Source organism: Salvelinus alpinus, chromosome 34, assembly GCF_045679555.1.
Source record: "Salvelinus alpinus chromosome 34, SLU_Salpinus.1, whole genome shotgun sequence".
NCBI classification, from domain to species: Eukaryota; Metazoa; Chordata; class Actinopteri; order Salmoniformes; family Salmonidae; genus Salvelinus; species Salvelinus alpinus.
The window spans coordinates 17,878,740-17,902,404 of record NC_092119.1 but is presented as its reverse complement, the minus strand read 5'-3'; the positions used below and the strand labels follow the sequence as shown (position 1 = coordinate 17,902,404).

Here is a 23,665-nt window from a genome sequence, read left to right as displayed (position 1 = left end):
TTGTCGTGCCCTCTTCAAGCCTGTGTTGGTTTGTTTGGACCACGATAGGTTCTTAGTGATGTGGATACCAAGGAACTTGAAGCTCTCGACCTGCTCCGCTACAGCCCCGTTTATGTGAATGGGGGAGTGCTCGGCCCTCCTTTTCCTGTAGTCCACGATCAGCTCCTTTATCTTGCTCACGTTGAGGGAGAGGTTGCCAGGTCTCTGACCTCCTCCCAATAGGCTGTATCATCGTTGTCGGTGGTCAGACCTACCACCGTCCTGTCACCGGCAAACTTAATGACGGTGTTGCAGTCGTACGTGGCCAAGCAATCGTGGGTGAACAGGGAGTGCAGGAGGGAACTAACTGTGTTGAGGATCAGCGAGGTGGATGTATTGTTGCCTACCCTCACCACCTGGGGGCGGCCTGTCAGGAAGTCCAGGATCCAGTTCCAAAGAGAGGTGTTCCATCCCAGGGTTCTTAGTGCCCTCCAAGCTCATCTCTAAGCTATGGCAGGGATCATCAACTAGAGTCAGCCACGGGCCAATAAAAATTAATATCCTGACTGGATGGTCGGTGGCCTGAACATAATTACAAATAATTTGTAGACTGCAAATTGACCACAAACAGCTCAAACCAATATATTTGACAAACATAATTAGAGCTGATTTTCTTGTGTTTTTACAGTCTTGTGTTCAACAATGAAAATTCACCCTAAAATATATATTTTTTTAATTCAGAAAACTACATTTGACCCGCGGGCAGCCAGTTGGGGAACCCTGCACTATGGTGTTGAACGCTGATCTGTAGTTAATGAAAAGCATTTGTCCAGGTGGGAAAGGGCAGTGTGGAGGGCAATAGAGAGTGCATTATCTGTGGATCTGTTGGGGTGCTCGTCGGATGTGACAGGGCTTGAAAACTAATACGGACTACAAAGGGAAACCCAGAGGCGAGCTGCCCAGTGACCCGAGCCTACCAGACGAGCTAAATGCCTTTCATGCTCGCCTTGAGGCAAGCAACACTGAAGCATGCACGAGAGCATCAGCTGTTCTGGATGACTGTGTGATAACGCTCTCGGTAGCTGATGTGAACAAAACCTTTAAACAGGTCAACATTCACAAAGCCCCTGGGCCAGACGGATTACCAGGACGTGTACTCAAAGCATGCGCGGACCAACTGTCAAGTGTCTTCACTGGTATTTTTAACCTCTCCCTGACCGAGTCTATAATACCTATATGTTTCAAGCAGACCACCATAGTTCCTGTGCCTAAGGAAGCGAAGGTAACCTGCCTAAATGATTACCGCCCCATGGCACTCACGTCGGTAGCCATGAAGTGCTTTGAAAGGCTGGTCATGGCTCACATCAACAGCATCCTCCCAGACACCCTAGACCCACTCCAATTCGCATACCACCCCAACAGATCCACAGATGACGCAATCTCAACCGCACTCCACACCGCCCTTTCTCACCTGGACAAAAGGAACACCTATGTGAGAATGCTGTTCATCGACTACAGCTCAGCGTTTAACACCATAGTGCCCACGAAGCTCATCACTAAGCTAAGGACTCTGGGACCAAACACCTCCCTCTGCAACTGGATCAAAGACTTTCTGAAGAGCCGCCCCCAGGTGGTAAGGGTAGGCAACAACACCTCTGCCACGCTGATCCTTAACACTGGGGCCCCTCAGTGGTGTGTACTTAGTCCCCTCCTGTATTCCCTGTTCACCTATGAATGCGTGGCCAAACATGACTCCAACACCATCATTAAGTTTGCTGACGACACAACAGTGGTAGGCCTGATCACCAACAACGATGAGATGGCCTATAGGGAGGAAGTCAGAGAACTGGCAGTGTGGTGCCAGGACAACAACCTCTCGCTCAATGTGAGCAAGACAAAGGAGCTGATTGTGGACTACAGGAAAAGGTGGGCCGAACAGGCCCCCATTAACATCAACGGGGCTGTAGTGGAGCGGGTCGAGAGTTTCAAGTTCCTCAGTGTCCACATCACCAACAAACTAATATGGTCCAAACATACCAAGACAGTCGTGAATAAGGCACGACAAAACCTTTTCAACCTCTGGAGACTGAAAAGATTTGGCATGGGCCCCCAGATCCTCAAAAGGTTCTACAGCTGCATCATCGAGAGCATCCTGAACGGTTGCATCACCGCCTGGTATGGCAACTGCTCGGCATCTGACCATAAGGCGCTGCAGAGGGCAGTGCGAACGGCCCAGTACATCACTGGGGCCAAGCTTCCTGCCATTCAGGACCTATATAATAGGCGGTGTCAGAGGAAAGCCCATAAAATTGTCAGAGACTCCAGTCACCCAAGTTATAGACTGTTTTCTCTGCTACCGCACGGCAAGTGGCACCGGGGGCGCCAAGTCTAGGACCAAAAGGCTCCTCAACAGCTTCTATCCCCAAGCCATTAGACTGCTTGTACACTGCTGCTACTCACTGTTTGTTTGTTACCTATGCTTCTTCGCCCCCACCTACATGTACAGATTACCTCAACTAGCTTGTACCCCTGCACACTGACTCTGTACCGGTGCCCCCTGTATATAGCCATGTTATTGTTATTCTTATTGTGTTAATTTTTATTATTACTTTTTATTTTAGCCTACTTTATTTTCTTCTTCTTGAACTGCACTGTTGGTTAAGGGCTTGTAAGTAAGCATTTCACGGTAAAGTCTACACTTGTTGTATTCGGTGCATGTGGCAAATAAAGTTTGATTTGATTTGATTTTGACTTGGACAAATCATTTAGTCAGTCCACACTGAATAGAGAAACGGAGCGATATTCCGTTTGGATTCCAGGCTTCGAATTGGCAGTTTTAACTTTGCCCATGACTTTCACTCTTAATCCTCTCCTGTCACTCAACACTATTTCCTCTTCCCCTTTATCCCATCTCTCTCTCTCTCTCTCTCTACTCTCTCTCTCTCTCCCTCTAACTTAATTCCAAAGTCGCTTTATTGGCATGGCAAACGTGTTTACATTGCCTAAGCAAGTGAAATAACAAAACAAAAAAAGCAACGGCAAAAACAATCAGACTTTAACACAAACTCTCTCTCTATTAAATTAACACTGTATACCAACCCTACCTTCTCACAACACAACTGATTGGCTCAAACGCATTAAGGAAAGAAATTCCACAAATTAACTTTAACAAGGCACATGTGTTAATTGAAATGCATTCCAGGTGACTACCTCATGAATCTGGTTGAGAGAATGCCAATTGTGTGCAAAGCTGTCAACAAGGCAAAGGGTTGGCTACTTTGAAGAATCTCAAATATAAAATATATTTAGATTTGTTTAAAAAAAATTGGTTACTACAGGATTCCATATGTGTTATTTCATAGTTTTGATGTCTTCACTATTATTCTACTATGTAGAAAAAAATAAAGAAAAAGCCTTGAATGAGTAGGTGTGTCACAACTTTTGACTGGTACTGTATATATATACTGTATGTTTTTCCATGTCAACTGAGCACATATCTTGTGAGACTGGTTGGATAATTTATTTCAGTATGTGATCATGAGTGAGTATTAAATAACCTGGTATTCCTTATACATTCATTGAAAAACTGTTTAGATTAATTTGATTTAGAGAAGACAATGTCTTGCATTAGCAAAACCTTCCATTCAAATAAAAACCCTTTAAGACTAACACAGCAATTAAATCAGCATTATATTACCTTAATGAAAGAGGTAGACCTATAAGTGCCACCATTGATAACAATTAGTCAAAAGTTAGACAGCAATATTCCTTGGTTTTAGTTACAATCACTTAGGCCACAGTCAGGAATAAATTCAATGGACTCTCATTTCTAGGCATCTACGTAGTCCGAGTTCCCGCATATCACCCCTGCGTCCTCGTAATGGGCACAGTTATGCAGACCTACGCCTGTGTGTTGACAGCCCAGCAGGCTCTCCTCTGTCCCCTCACACTGTACATCATCCAGAAGAATCCGGAGACTCTTCCCTTCTCCAAACTCAGAGTGTTTGGATGCCTTCAGGGCGAACCGGAACCCCAGCTGTCGACAAACCACTGCTGCGTTCTTCGTATTCCACAGGTCGTCGCACACCGTACCCCACTCCCCGTTGGCGAAGATCTCCACCCTCCCCCGGTCGTCCCGCCCCTGCTCGTCCCCCGCCAGTCTCACCACCCCATTCTGTGGCACAGCTGCTGATGCCGACCCGCTCTCTGACCGATGCTTGCCCTTCTTCCTGCGATTTTTTCGTTGTGTGTGCCTGGGTGGTTTGGTTGTGGTTGTGGTTGGAGGAAGTGTGGTGGTGACGGCGGCAGCCTCTTGCTCCTTCAGAATGTCCATGAGCTCCTGAAGCCAGTCCTTGTCGGACTCGCTTGCTGCAGACTCAGTGGGATGGGGTCTGACGGGCTCTTCTTGCGGGGAGAGATTTGGTTGCTTGGTCGGTAGTTCAACTCCTGTTAATGCTGTAGGATATAAGGATTGGATAACTACATGGACAAGCCTAATGTATAGTTGTGGGAGATAATTATAATTATAGTTAGTTATAATTAGCATGTAGGCCTATCTACAGTGTAATAAAAGTTTAATAGGAATCTGGCATTCTCAGAGGTCTAAAAACATCTCTCAAATTACTTAATGATCTGTGAATTGACGATGAAGTGAATAATCTAATTGAAGCAGTGAGGTCTAGTGTGTATTTTACTGACATAAGTGAATGATTGAGCAAAGGTGGCAAAATAAAACAAACAAAATAAAAGCAGACAGACAGACAGACAGACAGACAGACAGACAGACAGACAGACAGACAGACATTAATGTTGACAGCCAGCATACTCACTTTCCTTTGGTTTGAACTTGATGAGCTTGCTCTTCACTCTGACAGGCAGCGGGTCATAGTGGCATTGTCTTGGCGGTGCCCGTCTAAAAAAGACAAAAGACAAAAAGAAAAGTCTTCAGCTGGGAAGAAAACTAAATCAAAGGGTGAGTAGTCAGAGGTTTGCACCAGTTTCATCAGACTCTGTTGAGACCTTGGCTCTTTAGATGTATTTGATTAGGTTTCAGCTGGTCTCTTTGCCAAAATAAGGCTGAAGGCCTATTCTACTCTTCCCTTTCCAAACATTGCTGTGGTAGAGACTAATTAAAATCAGCTTCATGAGTGAGTGAAAAACAAATAACTTGACACAATCGTATATAGTGCAGCAGCCAACAGAGAGAGAGAGCAAGAGAGAGAGGGAGTGTGAGAAAGAGAGAGTTTCACACCGCTTCTTTCACCTAGAAATCTGGTGAAAGGGAGGGTGAGCCAACCTCGACAGAGGGTAAGAAAACCTCAACAATCACCAAATCAGAGAAAGAATACCGTTCATCAGCAGTTTTGCTATAGGAACACAGAACACACAGAGACTGAATTGACCATAGAAATCATATTAAGAACTACAGGCACATTCTTCTGATTTAAAATAACCAGATCAGTAATCATGAACTGATGCTCAACATGTTTCATAGATATGTTTAGTCTGTCTCTTTTAAAAATAGTGTCTATGACAGTGTTGCTAGGCTTCTGCCATCTTCAAGAGAAGAGCAGTTGGCCACTAAACTTAGTTAAAACCTCACTTTACCAAACAGTGGCAGGGTCAGGCTGTTGAAATGGCAGATTATGGCTTTAAATCCTTACCTTGAGGGATCCACCAGTTTGTAAACCACACCGGTGGGAGATGTGGCACTGGGCACTCCAGTTGACATGAAGTACAGTTCTCCTGTTGAGACAGAAAAAACAAATGTCACCTTCAGTAATTTAAAATCTAGCTAGTTTCCTGGACTTGATTTGATTCTCTAATGAGCATGATTTTTAGTCCAGGACTAGGCTTAATCTTGGTTTGGGAAAATGGCATAATGTCTGCAGCCTAGAGATCTGATGCTTAAAAAACCTTTTCCATTGCCTGTGACCAAGAGCAAACAAAAATAGCTTTAATGTGACTCCTCCTACCTGCCTCGTCCTCCGCAAATGAGATGATGTACTGGTAGTAGTTGTTGATTAAGCCAGGGAAGGCACAGGTCAGACCCATGCCCATACAGATCTCATGGTAGTCCCACTGACCTGTGTTCTTATTCTCCCGGAGGCTCATCATACGCCTATAGGGAAGAGACTCTACATGTTAGAATTTATTAAATTTTTCTGTTTGCTTTCCTTATAGGCTATATACGAAAACATAAAACACAACCTTCTGAATATATTTTTAAAAAACACCTGCTGTACAGTATAAACATCCATAAACCCTTTTAGGATTTGGATTGAACTTAAAATTATGAACACGTACAGTAAGGAGCCTTACCCGCTCATAAAGTCTCCAAATATGTACATGCCGTTCAGATTGGGGTATTCACAGCCTCTGTACACATAGCCACCAGTCACAGACTTGCCCATCTTGTGAGGGTAGGCATAGATGGGGAGTACATCATCTGGAAGAGAACAGAAGTAGGAGATAAGAGACTTCGTGCAGAGCCTGTGAATTTCCGGAAATCCTGATCTGGAGGATTCCCGGATTTCCTGCTTATTCCCTAGGGAGCGCTTCCCTTCTAAGCACATAATGACCCTGGAGACCGGGGTTCAATCCCCACGTCACATCCACCCTTCCCATCTCTTCCCACTCTGGTTCCATTACTGTCTAAGGATAAATAAAGTACAGTTCAAAATAAAACAACTGAAGGAAATCACAGAACAAAACACACCGTGACCCAGCCACAGGATTCCAGCATGACGATGAGCATTGGAGTTGGCTATACAGCACAAACTCATCTTTCCTTCCAGTTCTCTGCTGCCAATGACTGGAACGAATTGCAAAAATCACTGAAGCTGGAGACTCATATCTCCCTCACTAACTTTAAGCATCACCTGTCAGAGCAGCTTACAGATCATTGCACCTGTACATAGCCCATCTGTAAATAGCCCACCTAACTACCTCATCCCCATATTGTGATTTTTTTTGTTGCTCCTTTGCACCCCAGTATCTCTACTTGCACATTCATCTTTTGCACATTGATCACTCCAGTGTTTAATTGCTCAATTGTAATTATTTCGCCACTATGGCCTATTTATTGCCTTACCTCCCTAATCTTACTTAATTTGCACACACTGTATATAGACTTTTCTATTGTGTTATTGACTGTACGTTTGTTTATTCCATGTGTAACTCTGTGTTGTTTGTGTCGCACTGCTTTGCTTTATCTTGGTTGTAAATGAGAACTGGTTAAATAAAGGTGAAATAATAAATAAATACATCTTGGATTAGGCTAAACTACAGGATGCCGGCAAGAAAATTAGCATTGGAGTTGTCTATACAGTACAAACTCATCTTGGATTAGGCTAAACTACAGGATGCCCACCTAGAGAGCTGTTGGTGCACAGCTTCTTGTCATAACAGGAGAACCCCTCTTTGGCCCTCCAGCCGTAGTTCCTTCCCTTCTCTATGATGTCAATCTCCTCAAACTTGTTCTGTCCCACGTCCCCGCAGAAGATGCGTCCCTTGCCCTCCTTAGTCAGGGGGTCCCCCCGGTCCACAGAACACCTCCATGGGAGAAACAAGAACAAGTCGACCAATAAAACAACTTAAGTGTGGCCTAGGTCTAGCGGTCTACCGTGTCGGCATAGGTTTGAATCTCACCTACTTCCCTTTGACACAACCTCTCTCTATCTTTCCCCACTGTCATCCTCTGTCTATGTGTTCAATAAAGTCAGAAAATACCTTTAAGAAATTAAGTAATTACACAAAAAAATATATACTTAAATAATTACAACTAGTTTACACTTTATAACTAAGTTATTACTTATTCATTCCATGCACTAATGTAAACTCTTACTTGTTTAGTTGTCAGTGTAATGTTTCATGAATGAAAGCATATTACGTTGTAAAGTTGTGGGAAAAAGGAGCACCTCCACATGTTGCGCACCCCGTAAGCATAGACCTCAGGGCGCGCCCCGCGCTCATGCACGAACGGGTTGTCAGAAGGGATCCTGTACAGGGGACCTCTGTCATTGTCATCAACATCGATCCGGAGAACTTTGCCTAACAGGGCTGACCTGCAGAAGACAGCAGAATTAATGTGGAACATAACACTGTGTCTTTCTGTAAGTAAGATTACTGATTGTCTTTGTGGTTTTTAATGTTTTTAAAAAATGTAAATACAAGTAACGTATTATTAGCAACAGTGTTAATGTTAACAGCTGTAACTAATTGTTCAAGTTATATGATTCAATGTGAGTTCCACAAGTTTTCCTCTCTTCTCTCACTTGTTCTGAGAGTTTCCATATTTCCCAAAGGGGTCACCAGCCATGCCCCCGTCTCCAGTGAAAATGTACAGGTAACCGTCATCAGCAAACATCACCATTCCTCCGTTGTGATTGGACGCAGGCTCGTCAACCTCCAGAATGATCCTGAGAAAGTGTTGGACACAGAGAAATCAGTGGTAGAAGATCATACAGTAAACGTATTGGCATAGATTTTGTTTGAGCAAAACGTCTTATAGAGAAACCTCCCATAGAATTTCTGTGCAAAGACACAGTCCGATTTTTGGAGAAGCAGACACTTTTGGTAACATGATACCTCGCTGGTCCATGCGTTTCTAGACTCTCAAAATAGCAACGTTCGCCAGAGGGCGATAGCAGAGATTTTTCTGTTGTCTTTCCATTTGAGTTGGGCAAAGAAGAATCACGTTGAAAACATCACCACAGTAATGTTTTCCATTTGAAAGAAAACCAACTGCATATTTAAGGAATAGCTAGGCCTATGTAATGAAAGTTTAAGTTTGATTTACATTACCCTGTTTTGTGCCTCCCAGTAGGCTGTAGATATATCCGCTAGCAGCTTGCTGGCCAGCTGGCTAAAAACAGCAAGAAAGCTAGCCTTTTAGCTTCCCACATCTCCTCCATTTGAAATAACAAGATTTATAAATAATTAGCACTGGCAAATATTCTTATTGTCTACTCGCCAGTATAACCTACAACATTATCCCAATTTGATATGCTGTTTCAATGTATTTTCTCCCATATCAGCTAAAAATAGAATGTCATCATATCATGGCGAAATGGCTCATGGCTACCAGCTGTTTTTACCATGTAGCATTAGTTATTACTTCTCAACAAATTACATTTTGGGGGGAATTCTACACTGAACAAAAATATAAACGCAACATGTACAGTGTTGGTCCCATGTTTCATGAGCTCAAATAAAAGATCCCAGAAATGTTCCATATGCACAAAAAGTGTATTTCTCTCAAATTTTGTGCATAAATTTGTTTACATCCCTGTTAGTGAGCACTTCTCTTTTGCCAAGATAATCCATCCACCTGACAGGTGTGCCATATCAAGAAGCTGATTAAACAGCGTGATCATTACATATGTGCACCTTGTGCTGGGGGAAATAAAAGGCCATTCTGAAATGTGCAGTTTTGTCACACAACACAATGCCATTGATGTCTCAAGTTGAGGGAGCATGCAACTGGCATGCTGACTGCAGGAATGTCCACCAGAGCTGTTGCCAGAAATTGAATGTTATTTTTTTCTACCATAAGCAGCCTCCATTGTCATTTTAGAAAATTTGGCAGTATGTCCAACCGGCCTCACAACCCCAGACCACGTGTAACCATGGCAGCCCAGGACCTCCACATCCGGCTTCTTCACCTGCATGATCATCTGAGACCAGCCCTCTGGACAGCTGATAAAACTGTGGGTTTGTGCAACCAAATAATTTCTGCACAAACTGTCAGAAACCGTCTCAGGGAAGCTCCTCCGCGTCCTCGACCTAACTGCAGTTTGGCATCATAACGGACTTCTGTGGGCAAGTGCTCACCTTCGATGGCCACCGGCATGCTGGAGAAGTGTGCTCCTCACAGATGAATCCCAGTTTCAACTTTACCGGGCAGATGGCAGACAGTGTCGTGTGGGTGATGTAATGAGTCTGTGTGTAGCTAGAAGGCCGGTGACGTCGACCGCCGAACGCCGCCCGAACAAGGAGAGGGACCGACTTCGGCGGAAGTCGTGACAGGCGAGCGGTTTGCTGATGTCAATGTTGTGTTCAGAGTGCCCCATGGTGGCGGTGGGGTTATGGTATCGGCAGGAATAAGCTGCGGACAATGTACACAATAGCATTTTATTGATGGCAATTTGAATGTACAGAGATACTGTGAAGAGATTCTGAGGCCCATTAGCTTGCCATTCATCCGTTGCCATCACCTCATGTTTCAGCATGATAATGCCTTTCGGTTACTGGCCAACGCTCTAACCACTAGGCAAAAAGCAGCAGTAAAATAACAGCAGCGAGGCTACAGTATGGGTACTGGTATAGAGTCAATGTAACTTTTTGAGGATCTGAGGACCCATGCCAAATCTTTTCAGTCTCCTGAAGGGGAATAGGCTTTGTCGTGCCCTCTTCACGATTGTCTTGGTGTGTTTGGACGATGACAGTTTGTTAGTGATGTGGACACCAAGGAACTTGAAGCTCTCAACCTGCTCCACTACAGCCCCGTCAATGAGAATGGGGGCGTGCTCCGTTCTCCTTTTCCCGTAGTCCACAATCATCTCCTTTGTCTTAATCACGTTGAGGGAGAGGTTATCCTGGCACCACACGGCCAGGTCTCTGACCTCCTCCCTATAGGCTGTCTCATCGTTGTCGGTGATCAGGCCTACCACCGTTGTGTCATCGGCAAACTTAATGATGGTGTTGGAGTCGTGCCTGGCCATGCAGTCATGAGTGAACAGGGAGTACAGGAGGGGACTGAGTACGCACCCCTGAGGGGCCCCCGTGTTGAGGATCAGCGTGGCAGATGTGTTGTTACCTACCCTTACCACCTGGGCCCATCAGTAAGTCCAGGATCCAGTTGCAGAGGGAGGTGTTTAGTCCCAGGGTCCTTAGTTTAGTGATGAGCTTTGAGGGCACTATGGTGTTGAACGCTGAGCTGTAGTCATTGAATAGCATTCTCACATAGGTGTTCCTTTTGTCCAGGTGGGAAAGGGCAGTGTGGAGTGCAATTGAGATTGCTTCTTCTGTCGATCTGTTAGGGTGGTATGTAAACTGGAGTGGGTCTAGGGTTTCTGGGATAATGGTGTTGATGTGAGCCATGACCAACCTTTCAAAGCAATTCATGGCTACAGACGTGAGTGCTAAGGGTCGGTAGTCATTTAGGCAGGTCACCTTAGTGTTCTTGGGCACAGGGACTATGGTGGTCTGCTTGAAACATGTTGGTATTACAGACTCAGTCAGGGACAGGTTGAAAATGTCAGTAAAGCCACTTGCCAGTTGGTCCGCGCATGCTTGGAGTACATGTCCTGGTAATCCGTCTGGCCCTGTGGCCTTGTGAATGTTGACCTGTTTAAAGGTCTTACTCACATCAGCTACGGAGAGCGTGATCACACAGTCGTCTGGAACAGCTGATGATCTCATGCATGCTTCAGTGTTGCTTGCTTCGAAGCGAGCATAGAAGTAATTTAGCTCGTCTGGTAGGCTCATGTCACTGGGCAGCTCGCGGCTGTGCTTCCCTTTGTAGTATGTAATTTGCAAGCCCTGCCACATCCGATGAGTGTCGGAGCCAGTGTAGTACGATTCCAGGCTCATAGCAAAGGGTCTGAATACTTATGTAAATAAGGTATTACCGTTTTTTTGATTTAATACATTTGCTAAAAATTCAAAAAACCTGTTTTGGCTTTGCATTATGGGTATTGTGTGTAGATTGATGAGGATAATTTAAAAAAATAATCCATTTTAGAATAAGTCCGTAACGTAACAAAATGTGGAAAAAGTCAAGGGATCTGAATACTTTCCGAATGCACTGTGTATATGTTTGTGTATATATAAATTGTAACGGCTGTCGTAGTCGTTCTCCTCCTCAGACGAGGAGGAGCATGGATCGGACCAAGAAGCAGAGTGGTAAGTGTTCATTATTTAATGAAAAAACAACAAAACACTTCAAAATACAAAAACCAACAAACGTGACAAACCCGAAACAGTCCCGTGTGGCCCAAACACAGACACAGGAACAAACACCCACAAAACACAAGTGAAACCCAGGCTGCCTAAGTATGATTCTCAATCAGGGACAACGATTGTCTCTGATTGAGAATCATACCAGGCCGAACACAAAATCCCAACATAGAAAATCAAACCTAGACCAACCCACCCAACTCACGCCCTGACCAACTAAAACAAATACAAAACAAATGAAAACAGGTCAGGAACGTGACATAAATATACAACAATAGACAAATATAATGCTAATATTACATCATGCTCATAAATGTAGCCCAAACATTCATTCTTTGTAACAATTAGATATTTAATGCTTTAATCTAGTAGCTAGCACATCTTGATCATGTGTTGTTCCTTCTCTCTTTCTAGAAGCAATCAGTTACAACTAAAAAAGTCAGATTGAGGCTTTCAATCAAACTGAAGACAGAAATATGTGTGCACCAGGTCAAGGCTTCTTGCATGGATGGCTTTGAGATGTCAGTTAACAATAATTCATTTTGGAAAAAATAATATGAATTGCCATATTAGGCATAACTCAATTTTATGTTGCTTTTCTTCCACCCAAGCCTTATACACCTGAGTAAGGAAGAAGAGACCACTAGTAGACAACTGTCTCTTAATAAGGAAGTTACAGTCTAGATTGAATATCATAATTAGTTGATTAGTTTGCATCAATTGTTTTGAGACTTGAAATCTTGTATACTGTGGTTCTCTAGGAACAGTTGGCCACACATTTAAAGGTAGATTTTGTATGCTTAAGTCCCAGTTTATGCTAGCTACATTGCCTGTTTATATAGCATTTACATTGCATAGCAGAAACATTGTTTCCTTGCTGAAAAATATATAGAATGCCAGTTTTAGTTAGAAGCATAGCAACATCAAGGCAAGTTTGTAACAGCTGACCTCGTTTTTACAAAGCCAAACCCGCCCATTAGCTGCTGAGTCTACCTTTTAAGATGCCAAAATAGAAAATGTTTTCAGTAATTGTTTTCAGTATTCTAATTTTGTTTTAGTTTGGTGTTTACTGATTGTTTCAGTGCATACATTCAACAAGCTTTGGACGAAGGACTTCCACAGGGCCGCCATCTCCAAAGTTCACTCAAAAAGGCAATAGTTCTGAACTGGGTTTGATTTAGTTTTTGTTGTTTAAATTATTAAAATGTTGTTTATTATCTTTTAAACTTCCATTGGTTGAAAGCTATTTCTCAGTTAACTTCTAATTGGTCCCAATCCCGGATCCGGGAGCACCCCCATCAGTAAAAAAGCTGACTAGCATAGCCTAGCATAGCGTCACAAGTAAATACTAGCATCTAAATATCATTAAATCACAAGTCCAAGACACCAGATGAAAGATACACATCTTGTGAATCCAGCCATCATTTCTGATTTTTAAAATGTTTTACAGGGAAGACACAATATGTAAATCTATTAGCTAACCACGATAGCAAAAGACACAACTTTTTTTTCCCACCATTTTTTTCCTGCATAGGTAGCTATCACAATTTCGACCAAATAAAGATATAAATAGCCACTAACCAAGAAACAACTTCATCAGATGACAGTCTAATAACATATTTATTGTATAGCATATGTTTTGTTAGAAAAATGTGCATATTTCAGGTATAAATCACAGTTCTACATTGCAGCTGCAATCTGAAATAGTGCCGAAGCAGCCAGAATAATTACAGAGACCAACGTCAAATACCTAAATACTCATCATAAAACTTTTCTGAATAATACACAGCGTACAGCAAATGAAAGACCAACATCTTGTGAATCCAGCCAATATTTCAGATTTTTTAAGTGTTTTACAGCGAAAACACAATATAGCATTATATTAGCTTACCACAATAGCCAGAAACACAAGCCGTTTACCAGCAGCAAAGGTTAGCGATCCTAACAAACCAGCAAAAGATATATAATTTTTGACTAACCTTCATATACTTCATCAGATGACAGTCCTGTAACATCATATTACACAATGCATATAGGATTTGTTCGAAAATGTGCATATTTAGTGGCACAAATCGTGGTTATACAATGTGATTAGTAGCAACATTTCAGGCAATCTGTCCGGCGCCATCTTGGAGAGGCACCTAATCTAATCGATAACTAATCATAAACTTGACTAAAAAATACAGGTTGGACAGCAAATGAAAGATACAGTAGTTCTTAATGCAACCGCTGTGTTAGATTTTTTAAATTAACGTTACTCGACATACAGCGTGCGTTACAGCGAGACCATGCCGAAATTAATGGCGGACTAATAATTTTACATTGTTCCACAGAAGTACGAATTAACTTTTGGATGATCTTCCATCAGAATCTTGGGCAAGTGGTCCTTTGTCCAGAACAATCGTCTTTTGGTTGAAAGATGTCCTCTACTCCTGTAGAAATTAGCTGCTAACGCCGATGTACCGGAGAGGTCCCCAACTCGTGATAACGCCTGACAAAGAAACTCCAGAAAATCGCAATAAACTGATATAAACTGCTATAAGTCGGTTTAAATTAACTACCTTATGAAGTTTTTAAGACAAAAAACTAATTAAATCAGAGCCGGAGATATAGAACTGCTAAACCGAAAGCTTTTGAAGACGCCATGCCGGTGTCCCTCATGCGTCAGGCGCCTCGTCGAAAAGGTCGGTACTTCCGTTCCAAGAGGTTTTATACTCCCCCAGATGGTGCTATCCGCTCCATTCAAAGTCTCACCGCTTACTGACATCTAGGGGAAGGCGTATGCAGTGCATGTAGCCCCATAGCTTATAAGGGAATTTATAAACCGACCCTGGAACAGAGACCTCAATTTCAGAAATCTCACTTCTTGACAGGAAGTGTGCTGTAGAATGAGTTCTGTTTCACTCAGAGAAATAATTCAAACGGTTTTAGAAACTAGAGAGTGTTTTCTATCCAATAGTAATAATAATATGCATATTGTACGAGCAAGAATTGAGTACGAGGCAGTTTAATCTGGGAACGAAAAATCTACAAAGTGTAAACAGCACCCCCTATTGAGAAAAGGTTTTAACACTTGGCTCATGTAAATTCTGTAGTTGCCCCTTTAAATGTCGTAAGGTCAACATACCCATCGTGTTCACATTTCTCTCATGTAAATGTTGTAGCTACATAAAAATATTAAATAAACAATTTATTTGGGAATTATCCAGTCTTTGCTCTTTTCTCCATTAGCATGCAGACGATTTCAAGTTGTATTTGATTTATTTTGATCTGTTAAGACATTGAATACATGCTTAGTATATTTAGTACATTTCATATGTTTAGTTCTCTGTGAGAAGCAAGTTCATTTAAAGCGATATGTGATTGGAATATGTAGATACAACATTTAAATGTTGTTAACACAAGGGAACCAAAAACCTGATCTAATTTGCATATTCATATTGAGTTTGCAGCAAATTTGCAGCAAATTTGCAGCAAACAGTAAAATGTTTGCCACAAGTTTCCCAGAATTGTTTGCCAGAAGTTCACAAGTCGATGCAAATTTGCCGCAACAGTTTACCACACAATTAACTGCATGTGAAAATATGAGCTGGCCCAAAGGTTTGCCGCAACAGTTTGCCAGAAGCCTGTTTTTTCTGTAAGGGCTGCCTCGGTAGTGTGTAGACCCCTTTACAGAACATGGAGAAAAAGAATGATCAGGACGTGTGCTAATGGGGTAATGCGCATTCAGCAGCCATTTTTGGGGCCACAACACAACACACTGCACATAACTGTACCTCTCAGACCCGTGGTCCACCACGTTCATGTCGCTGGGGGAGACGCGGAACTCGCTGATCCTGATCCTCTCATCGAAGCCAATCTCCACGGAGTAGTATACATATAGCTTCCTGTTGTACTTGTAGTTGGGGTGAAAGGTCATGCCCAGGAAGCCCCTCTCGTCCCCCTCCCAGGGCGACGTCAGAACGGCCTTGGTGATGTTCAGGAACGGCGTCTCCAGCTTGGAGCGATCGGGCAGGTACGTCCACACCAGACCAACCTACCATACGATAATAACTTTATTACGGAAATTCATTTTTGTGAGGCCAACATATACATACAACAAAATACACCAAATCAATACACTATAGGGTGGTTTCCAGGATGCAGATTAAACTTTTCTCCATTGAGCTTATTTTTGAGGCCAGGTCAGGACTTGGTTTAATCTGTGTCTGCATGAGAAACCGCCCCTATTATACCACAATGCAATACAAAAACTGTTAAAGGAAAGTGAGCACACACACCTGCTCTGCTATAAAGAAGCGGTGTGTTCCGTCGTTGGCGTAAACCATGGCCAGAGGGTTCCGCAGGCCATTGGCTATTTCCTCCAGGCAGAGCTGCAGGCAACCCTCGGGGTCGGCCCGCACCCGGCCCAAGTTCTGTGTCAGCTGTTCGTTGCTGAGGAGGTGTGTACAAATGTTTTTTAATTGAATCAATTAAACTGTACAGTCAATAAGAATCCCATAAAAAAAATTAACATTTGCCCTACCCCACCCCCAATTCCAAGCAAACCCTTGGAAGCCCCACCTGAGAAGGTGTGGGTAACAGTAGTCTGGGTCCTCCAGCTCCAGGTGCTGGCAGAAGCGGTCCTGGTTCGGCTCGGCTTCGGCTAGCTGCGGGTCGTCGGAGAGCAAGGTGATGGTGGAACGGCATTTGAGCCAGAACTGTGAACAGTAGTCAGGGCAGAGGCCAGGGAGGGTTCTGATAGGGGTGCTGGGGTCCTCAGCATCAAAGAGGTGAGCAGCATATGGAGAGCATTCCTGAAGGAGGGGAAAAAGAAAGGGAATGGGGAAGGTGGAGAAAATGGAGAAGTGAGAAGGGAGTCAGGGATCAACCAAACGCTTTCATTTGGGCAGCCCCCCTGTCATCTTATACATTTTGCCTGGTTCTGTGAAGCAAATACACTTTAGATTTGAGGAGATACGCTTGTTATGACAACATGCATCTTAGCAGTTTAAGTTTATTTCTCTCAAATTTTGTGCACAAATTTGTTTACACCCCTGTTAGTGAGCATTTCTCCTTTGCCAAGATATTCCATCCACCTGACAGGTGTGGCATATCAAGAAGCTGATTAAACAGCATGATTATTAGACAGGCGCACCTTGTGCTGGGGACAATAAAAGGCCACTCTAAAATGTGCAGTTTTGCCACACAACACAATGCCACAGATGTCTCATGTTTTGAGGGAACATGCAATTGGCATGCTTACTGCAGGAATGTCCACCAGAGCTGTTGCCAGATAATTTATTGTTAATTTCTCTACCATAAGCCACCTCCAACATTGTTTTATAGAATTTGGCAGTACGTCCAACCAACCTCAAAACCGCACTCGACGTGTAACCACGCCAGCCCAGGACCTCCACACCCGGCTTCTTCAACGAACACAATTGCATTTTATCAATAGCAATTTTAATGCACAGAGATACTGTGACAAGATCCTGAGGCCCATTGTCGTGCCATTCATCCGCCGCCATCATCTCATGTTTCAACATGATAATGCACAGCCCCATTTTGCAAGGACTTGTACACAATTCCTGGAAGCTGAAAATGTCCCAGTTCTTCCATGGCCTGCATACTTACCAGACATGTCACCCATAGAGCATGTTTGGGATGCTCTGGATTGACGTGTACGACAGCGTGTTCCAGTTCCCGTCTATATCCAGCAACTTTGTACAGCTATTGAAGAGGAGTGGGACAACATTCCACAGGCCACAATGAACATCATGATCAACTATGTGAAGGAGATGTGTCGCGCTACATGAGGCAAATGGTGGTCACACCAGATACTGACCGGTTTTCTGATCCATGTCCCTACCTTTTTTTTTAAGGTATCTGTAACCAACATATGCATATCTGTATTCCCAGTCATGTGAAATCCATAGATTAGAGCCTCATTTATGTATTTTAATTAACTGTTTTCCTTATGGGCTCCCGAGTAGCTCAGCGGTCTAAGGCACTGCATCTCTGTGCAACAGGCGTCGCTGCAGTACCTGCTGGTTCGAATCCAGGCTGCATCACATCCGGCTGCGATTGGGAGTCCCATAGGGCAGCGCACAATTGGCCCAGCGTCGTCCGAGTTTGGCTGGGTAGGCCGTCATTGTAGACGGTAGGCCGTCTCAGTAAAATGTTGCATTGATACTTTTGTTCAGTGTTGCTAGATAGTGTGGCAAGAGTGACAGCACTCCAAAACATGTACAACTATAGCCTTAACGTCTACTGTTATGTTTTTGTAAAAAAAATATTTAAAAAATACTCCGATAAAAACGGAATGATTTTCAACACTCCCAAGTCCCAACTTTGGTAAACAAGTTTCAAATTCTCGCTTAAGTTTCTATCCACAAGCATAAACTAGCTAGCTGGGAAGGGCTCATCGGGATGATTGACTGAACTGAATGAACCGAATTTGTTTGTCTCCACCTGACTCTCGCTGTTCCACAAACCTCTCATTTTGGACCAAAATCATAAATTTGGGCACCAGGCATGTCCGTAAAGCCTGTCCCCGGTTGTATAGTTAATCTCATGCTATTCTACACATTTTGCCATGAGGCAGAGCATACATTTTGACGTTTTAATGCTAATTTCCTGTAATAAAAAAAATGGCTTATGAAGTGTTCATATGCTATCTGGGAGGCCTCGGGGACCCCAACAAAGCTTTGGGTTGGGGGTCCCAAAGCCCGTCTTGTGGGCCAGGCTATGCCAGTGCCTAAAAACGAAAGTCAGACCAGACCATTTTATTTCTAATAAGTGCCTCTGTATAGCAAGAATATGCCTCTACAAACATGCCGGGACTTGCCAAGAACAGATGGATGATGTAATTCTGAAAACAACCAAGTAACGACCTTTACCCGCGCTTTGCTTACCTGGCAGAGAAGGTCCTGCACATACCCAGCACAGCTGGCATATCCATAATAGTCGAAATTGTCCATGATCTTATAGAATTTAGCCATCAATTCCTTGTCCTTGGCAGAGTCGCAGCAGCCGAAGTTCCTGTACATTGCGCAGAACTGGAGGTCATCTTGAGGCTTGAAGGGGGGCTTGAAATCCAAACATTGTGGGTGTAAGAACACAGGTGCTATAAAAAATGCCAACAAATATAACCGAATGATCGGTGAGTGCCAAACACGGCCGAGTAAATCACAACAATACAACATTCTGACGTTACTTCAGGTCACTTAAAGTGCCCCCCTTGAACCTCATGGATCAGAAATGTATGCAAACCAGCAAAAAAACGAGGCTCCCTCCGGTTCTACAGTCCCGTAGACGCCTTGTGTGTTTGATAGAGAGCGATTGGTTCACTGCACTTTGCTCTATATATTGAATAATCAACTTTCGACGGAATGCAGTCCATTTAATTTGTTATTCCACCGCGCAAGACATTACGTCGTCTCCGTATCTTTGTAGCCTATCTATAGGCTAGTTTAGAGTTCTCGTGCTACCCGTCCCGGCCCCGTCTTAAGAAACGCAGCAGAGTATTTTGCTGTCTGTTTCCTCCGTTTTGTAAGTGTGCTTGATGGCAGACGTAACTCATCTTTGCTCCACTATTACTATTCATATCCTCTATCTGCCTTGATACCCGCACAAAATACAATAATAGGAGAGGAAGTCATGGTAACAGTCCTGTCTGAGACAGTTTGTTTTCAGACAGGCATCAAAACATTGAGAAGAAGCCTAATGCAATAAACAGAAGACAAATCCACCGGAGTTATTCCACTTCTGTGGATGACATCAATTGGTGTCTGTTCTTAGGAGATGCTAAATATGACTTCTGTGACTGTCAGTCAATAAACTCACTCTTATATTATTCTAATAATACATTCACTCATTTAGATATGTTAATACAGTATTAATATTGCTAAATTAGATAATTTATTATTATGTTCCACATGATTGCAAATAATATATATTTCTAATTCCACACCAATAATTGTATTTCTTTGATAGAACCATTTCGTTCTAGCATTTAATTATGTTTGGTCCGGATATTCTCAGGTTTTTTTCTAAATTATGCATCGTATGCATGAAGTGGTTTTGCAACAATGTAGCCTATAGTGTTTCATGGTGGAATAAAACATTTATGCAACTGCCTTGTTGCAACATCGTTGCAGTTTTTGGTGCAATGTTGTCTTTGCCACTAGATGGCAACCTGTTCACACAATATTCTTGAAATATTGTTTTGGCACAAGGTCCCAACATGGCCCAACCCGTGGCCCCAACCCGTGGCCCCAATCCATGTCCTCACAACTTGTTGAACTTCAGTAAACGATCAAATTTTCACATTATTGTATCATTATTTTATTATTGATCATAATATTTATGGTCAGCTATTAACCTCTTAAATGTAGGAACTAAATGTAATCTAAAATGTAATCTACATAATCCTCTAAAGTCATTATTTATTAGGACCATAACAAATAACTAGTAATGCTGCATACTCCAATAAAGGTTAAAATCTCCCCTTTCTGGTAAAATGTTTTATAAATTGCTGAGGTGTAGTCACTTTTGAGGACACAAGCTCAAGTACACAGTACAAATATGATACAAATATGATTGTATTTAAAGCTTTTAAGCTTTAAAATCAATGTCATAGGCCTATAGTTCTTAGTGGCCTCTCCTCCTGCAAATCCTGACAGTCAACTCTTATGGTAATTTAAGTTGGGGTGAATGAGGAAGAATATATGCATATATGCATAATAACTATGCATCAAACTCCCAGGCAAATAATGAGAAAACACCAAATCTGTATCTACAGCCATAGCTAATAATTGTTCTACAATATACTATTTGTATTTGTTAATTAGACTCCCATTTGTCACATTCCATAACATATCATAGTATCATACAAAGTTAGGCATAGGCTACTCTGTTATAACTCTATTATTAGCCAGTAGCCTAAAGAGTATTTCATTCGGGGTTTTTTATTATCCAGAAAATGATGGGCAATAGGCCAATGGCCTCGTATTTATTTGCATTCCAAATAGGCCCACAAATTTTTTGTTTACGAACAAATGCACTTCAGTTTACTTTCTGAAACTCAAATGAGAGATGTTCCCCTCGTGAAATCTGCCAGCTGGCCCTTTAAGAAGACTGAACAGTGGAGTCAAACTACAAGGCTCTCCTTTTATCTACCTGCTCCAACTAATAGGGTACTGGTTTCTACTAGTCCCTGATTGGTCGCCCGAACAAATCTTCTTGAGTTGGTTGCGTCAAGCTTGAAGCTGACAGGATGCTGAGATCAGAGGGCGAATTCAACGAAGTCTGATTCCAACCTTGCTGCCTTGATTGAGGACATCATTTGATCAGAATACTGTCACTTTAGTGAATGTCGGCCTTGCTTGTAAAGGAGGAATTGCATTATGAGCTCGTCTGCGCTTGTTAGCGTGAACATTTCTGTCTTTTGAATGAATATTGCCTGGCTGAAAGCAAACCTGCGCTGTGGACACAAAAGCTCTGACATTGCGAGTTGATGCAGTGCTTGCTGTGGGAGATCCTTTCAAATAATTCGGCGAATCAGATGTCCAAAGAGAACCACTTCTCTCCCGGTCTGTCCGGTGCGTAAAAGCGGACACGGTGTCTCTCCAAACTCCACTCTGAGAGCAGTTATCGGAATGAAAACCAAAATATGCTTTTTGCGATTTTGCTGAATTTTACAAGGGGATTATCTAGTGCCTACCTGCTTACTTGTCTGCCTATTTGCTTAGCTCCAACGCGTTTTGTTTTTATTAGGCTACAGATTCCTGGCCTGTTGAATTCATCGTTATCCTTCCTTCATGTCGCATTGGAATAACTTCATCTATCATGGATTTTCTTTTCTTTACAAAGTCACTGTTTAGCCTCCGTTTAGACATCCTATAGATCCGGACACTTTAGAGTGCAATCGAACCCACGTAGCAGCGCAACACCAGGAGGGGAACATGGACAGAAATGCCCCAGACGGACCGTTGCTGGATGACTTGAGCAAACTCACGGACGAGGAGCTCTCTAGGCTCGGAAAAGATGAGCTCATCAGGAGGCTACGGAGAACGGATAACGAGAAAATGAACTTAATGGTGGATCACGGGAACATGATGAAAGACGTGAACCGGAGACTACAGGTCCACCTTCACGAGATCCGCAGCCTCAAGGAGATCAACCAGAAGCTACAGGACGACAACCACGAGCTCCGGGAGCTCTGCTGTTTCCTGGACGACGACAGGCAGAAGGGCAAGATGCTGTCCCGGGAGTGGCAACACTTCGGCCGCTACACAGCCGGATCGATGTGGCAGGATGTCGAGGTGTACCATCAGAAGCTGAAGGATCTGGAAGCCAACCAGGACTCTGTGATGCGGGAGAACCTGGAACTGAAGGAGATCATTCTGATGCTGGAGGAGGAGAGGAACGGAACCGGGTCACGGAGCTCTATAGACTCCCAGTCCAGCCTGACCAACCTGAACGGGGGCACCAGAACCATTAGGGACGTCGGGGACGGGAGTAGTACCTCCAGCACCGGCAGTGCCGGTAGTCCTGACCACAACCACATACACACGCTGGCCGAGGGGAAGATAGCGTCCCTGCGGAGGTCTATGGACGACCTGTCGCAGGTGTCACACATCCACAGGAGCATCCCTAATGAACTGCATGGTGAGTCCATAGAAAGACATAAAATCCTATGCATTATAGAATATGTGTGGGTGAGTTTCCCTACAGAGTGCAACAAGACCCCCAACTTGTGCAGTGCACCTTATTATTGAAGATGATGGGAATCTTAATTTTATAGGCTACATATTTAGTTTGATATATAGGACTCCAATGTGTGACTGGTACGTAGGGGGCCTAGTGCTGTCCTTTAATGCAGATGTATTAAATGTATAGCCTACAGATATTAGCCATTCTGAAATCTGCCCTAGCTGGCTGTGTGAGTAGAGAAAGTGAATGAGAGTTTAATATGCAAATAGCCAAGAACACAAGTTACTTGTACGTGTGTGATAGAATTGGTTTGAACTGAAGTCCTGCCCAAAAAACATACATTTGGGGTACTTTTGAGTCTTGTAGGGCACTATATAGTGAGCCATCTGGAACACAGCCTAGAATTATAGAACCCCACTTGTCACACTGATGCCCTTAACTCACACCTCTGACATCAGAGTGTCCCAGCGACATCATGATAAAAGCAGTCTTATCAGGAAGGAGTCAGGCCAGTTTGGAACATGCCCAGGCCATCATGACCTCCTGACCTGTTAATGGTCCACAAGGAGACATGGAGAGTCCGATAAGGACCTATCACCCCAAAACCAGACAGTCTTAAAACAATGTCCCTCCCACCTTTGAATGTGGTCTGCATTTCAATCTAATCTGTGCACCCATAACCACACCTTGCACTGTATCGTATGTCATATCACAAGAGACTCATGTGCAACCTAATGTAAAATGTGACAAATGCTTATTTATCTGTTCATGGTCAGCTAGTATGCTATACATAAACACCTCCTTGGAAGGTGAACCAGGCCTTTCTGTCATGCCCTGTTACATAGTAATAACATGGTGGCTGACTGGGTTCAGAGGAAGTTTACATTACTGCTGCTGTTAGTGTTGAGTGGTAGATAAGAGATGTAGAGATATGTGGATGTGGGTATTTCCAGTGGGTTCCCACCCTCACCCCTCTCCACACACCCTGACCACCAAGGTACAGTACTAGTCAAAAGTTCGGACACAC

General features: G+C 43.2%; 2 protein-coding genes across 4 annotated transcripts in view; one reads left to right on the top strand and one right to left on the bottom strand.

Moving 5' to 3' along the window:
* Positions 1–3,475: 3,475 nt before the first annotated feature.
* LOC139563399 (HHIP-like protein 1) lies at positions 3,476–19,631 on the bottom strand. The gene is made up of 12 exons (XM_071382038.1): positions 18,837–19,631; positions 16,504–16,736; positions 16,221–16,374; positions 15,717–15,976; positions 8,256–8,399; positions 7,899–8,045; positions 7,352–7,533; positions 6,301–6,427; positions 5,955–6,100; positions 5,643–5,724; positions 4,809–4,891; positions 3,476–4,434 (listed from the first exon to the last, which is right to left on the bottom strand). The coding sequence occupies exons 1-12, from the start codon at positions 19,125–19,127 to the stop codon at positions 3,809–3,811; spliced, it is 2,475 nt and encodes an 824-aa protein (XP_071238139.1). The 5' UTR covers positions 19,128–19,631; the 3' UTR covers positions 3,476–3,808.
* Positions 19,632–20,908: 1,277 nt separating this feature from the next.
* Positions 20,909–23,665, top strand: part of LOC139563400 (coiled-coil domain-containing protein 85C-A-like) — a 93,669-nt gene continuing 90,912 nt past the window's right edge. For 2 of the 3 annotated variants that reach the window (XM_071382042.1, XM_071382040.1), the window contains exon 1: positions 20,909–22,593. In XM_071382042.1, coding sequence (XP_071238143.1) covers positions 21,888–22,593 — 706 coding nt within the window. In that variant the 5' untranslated portion in view covers positions 20,909–21,887. The remainder of the gene's footprint in view (positions 22,594–23,665) is intronic. The other variant, XM_071382039.1, reaches the window with a different exon arrangement.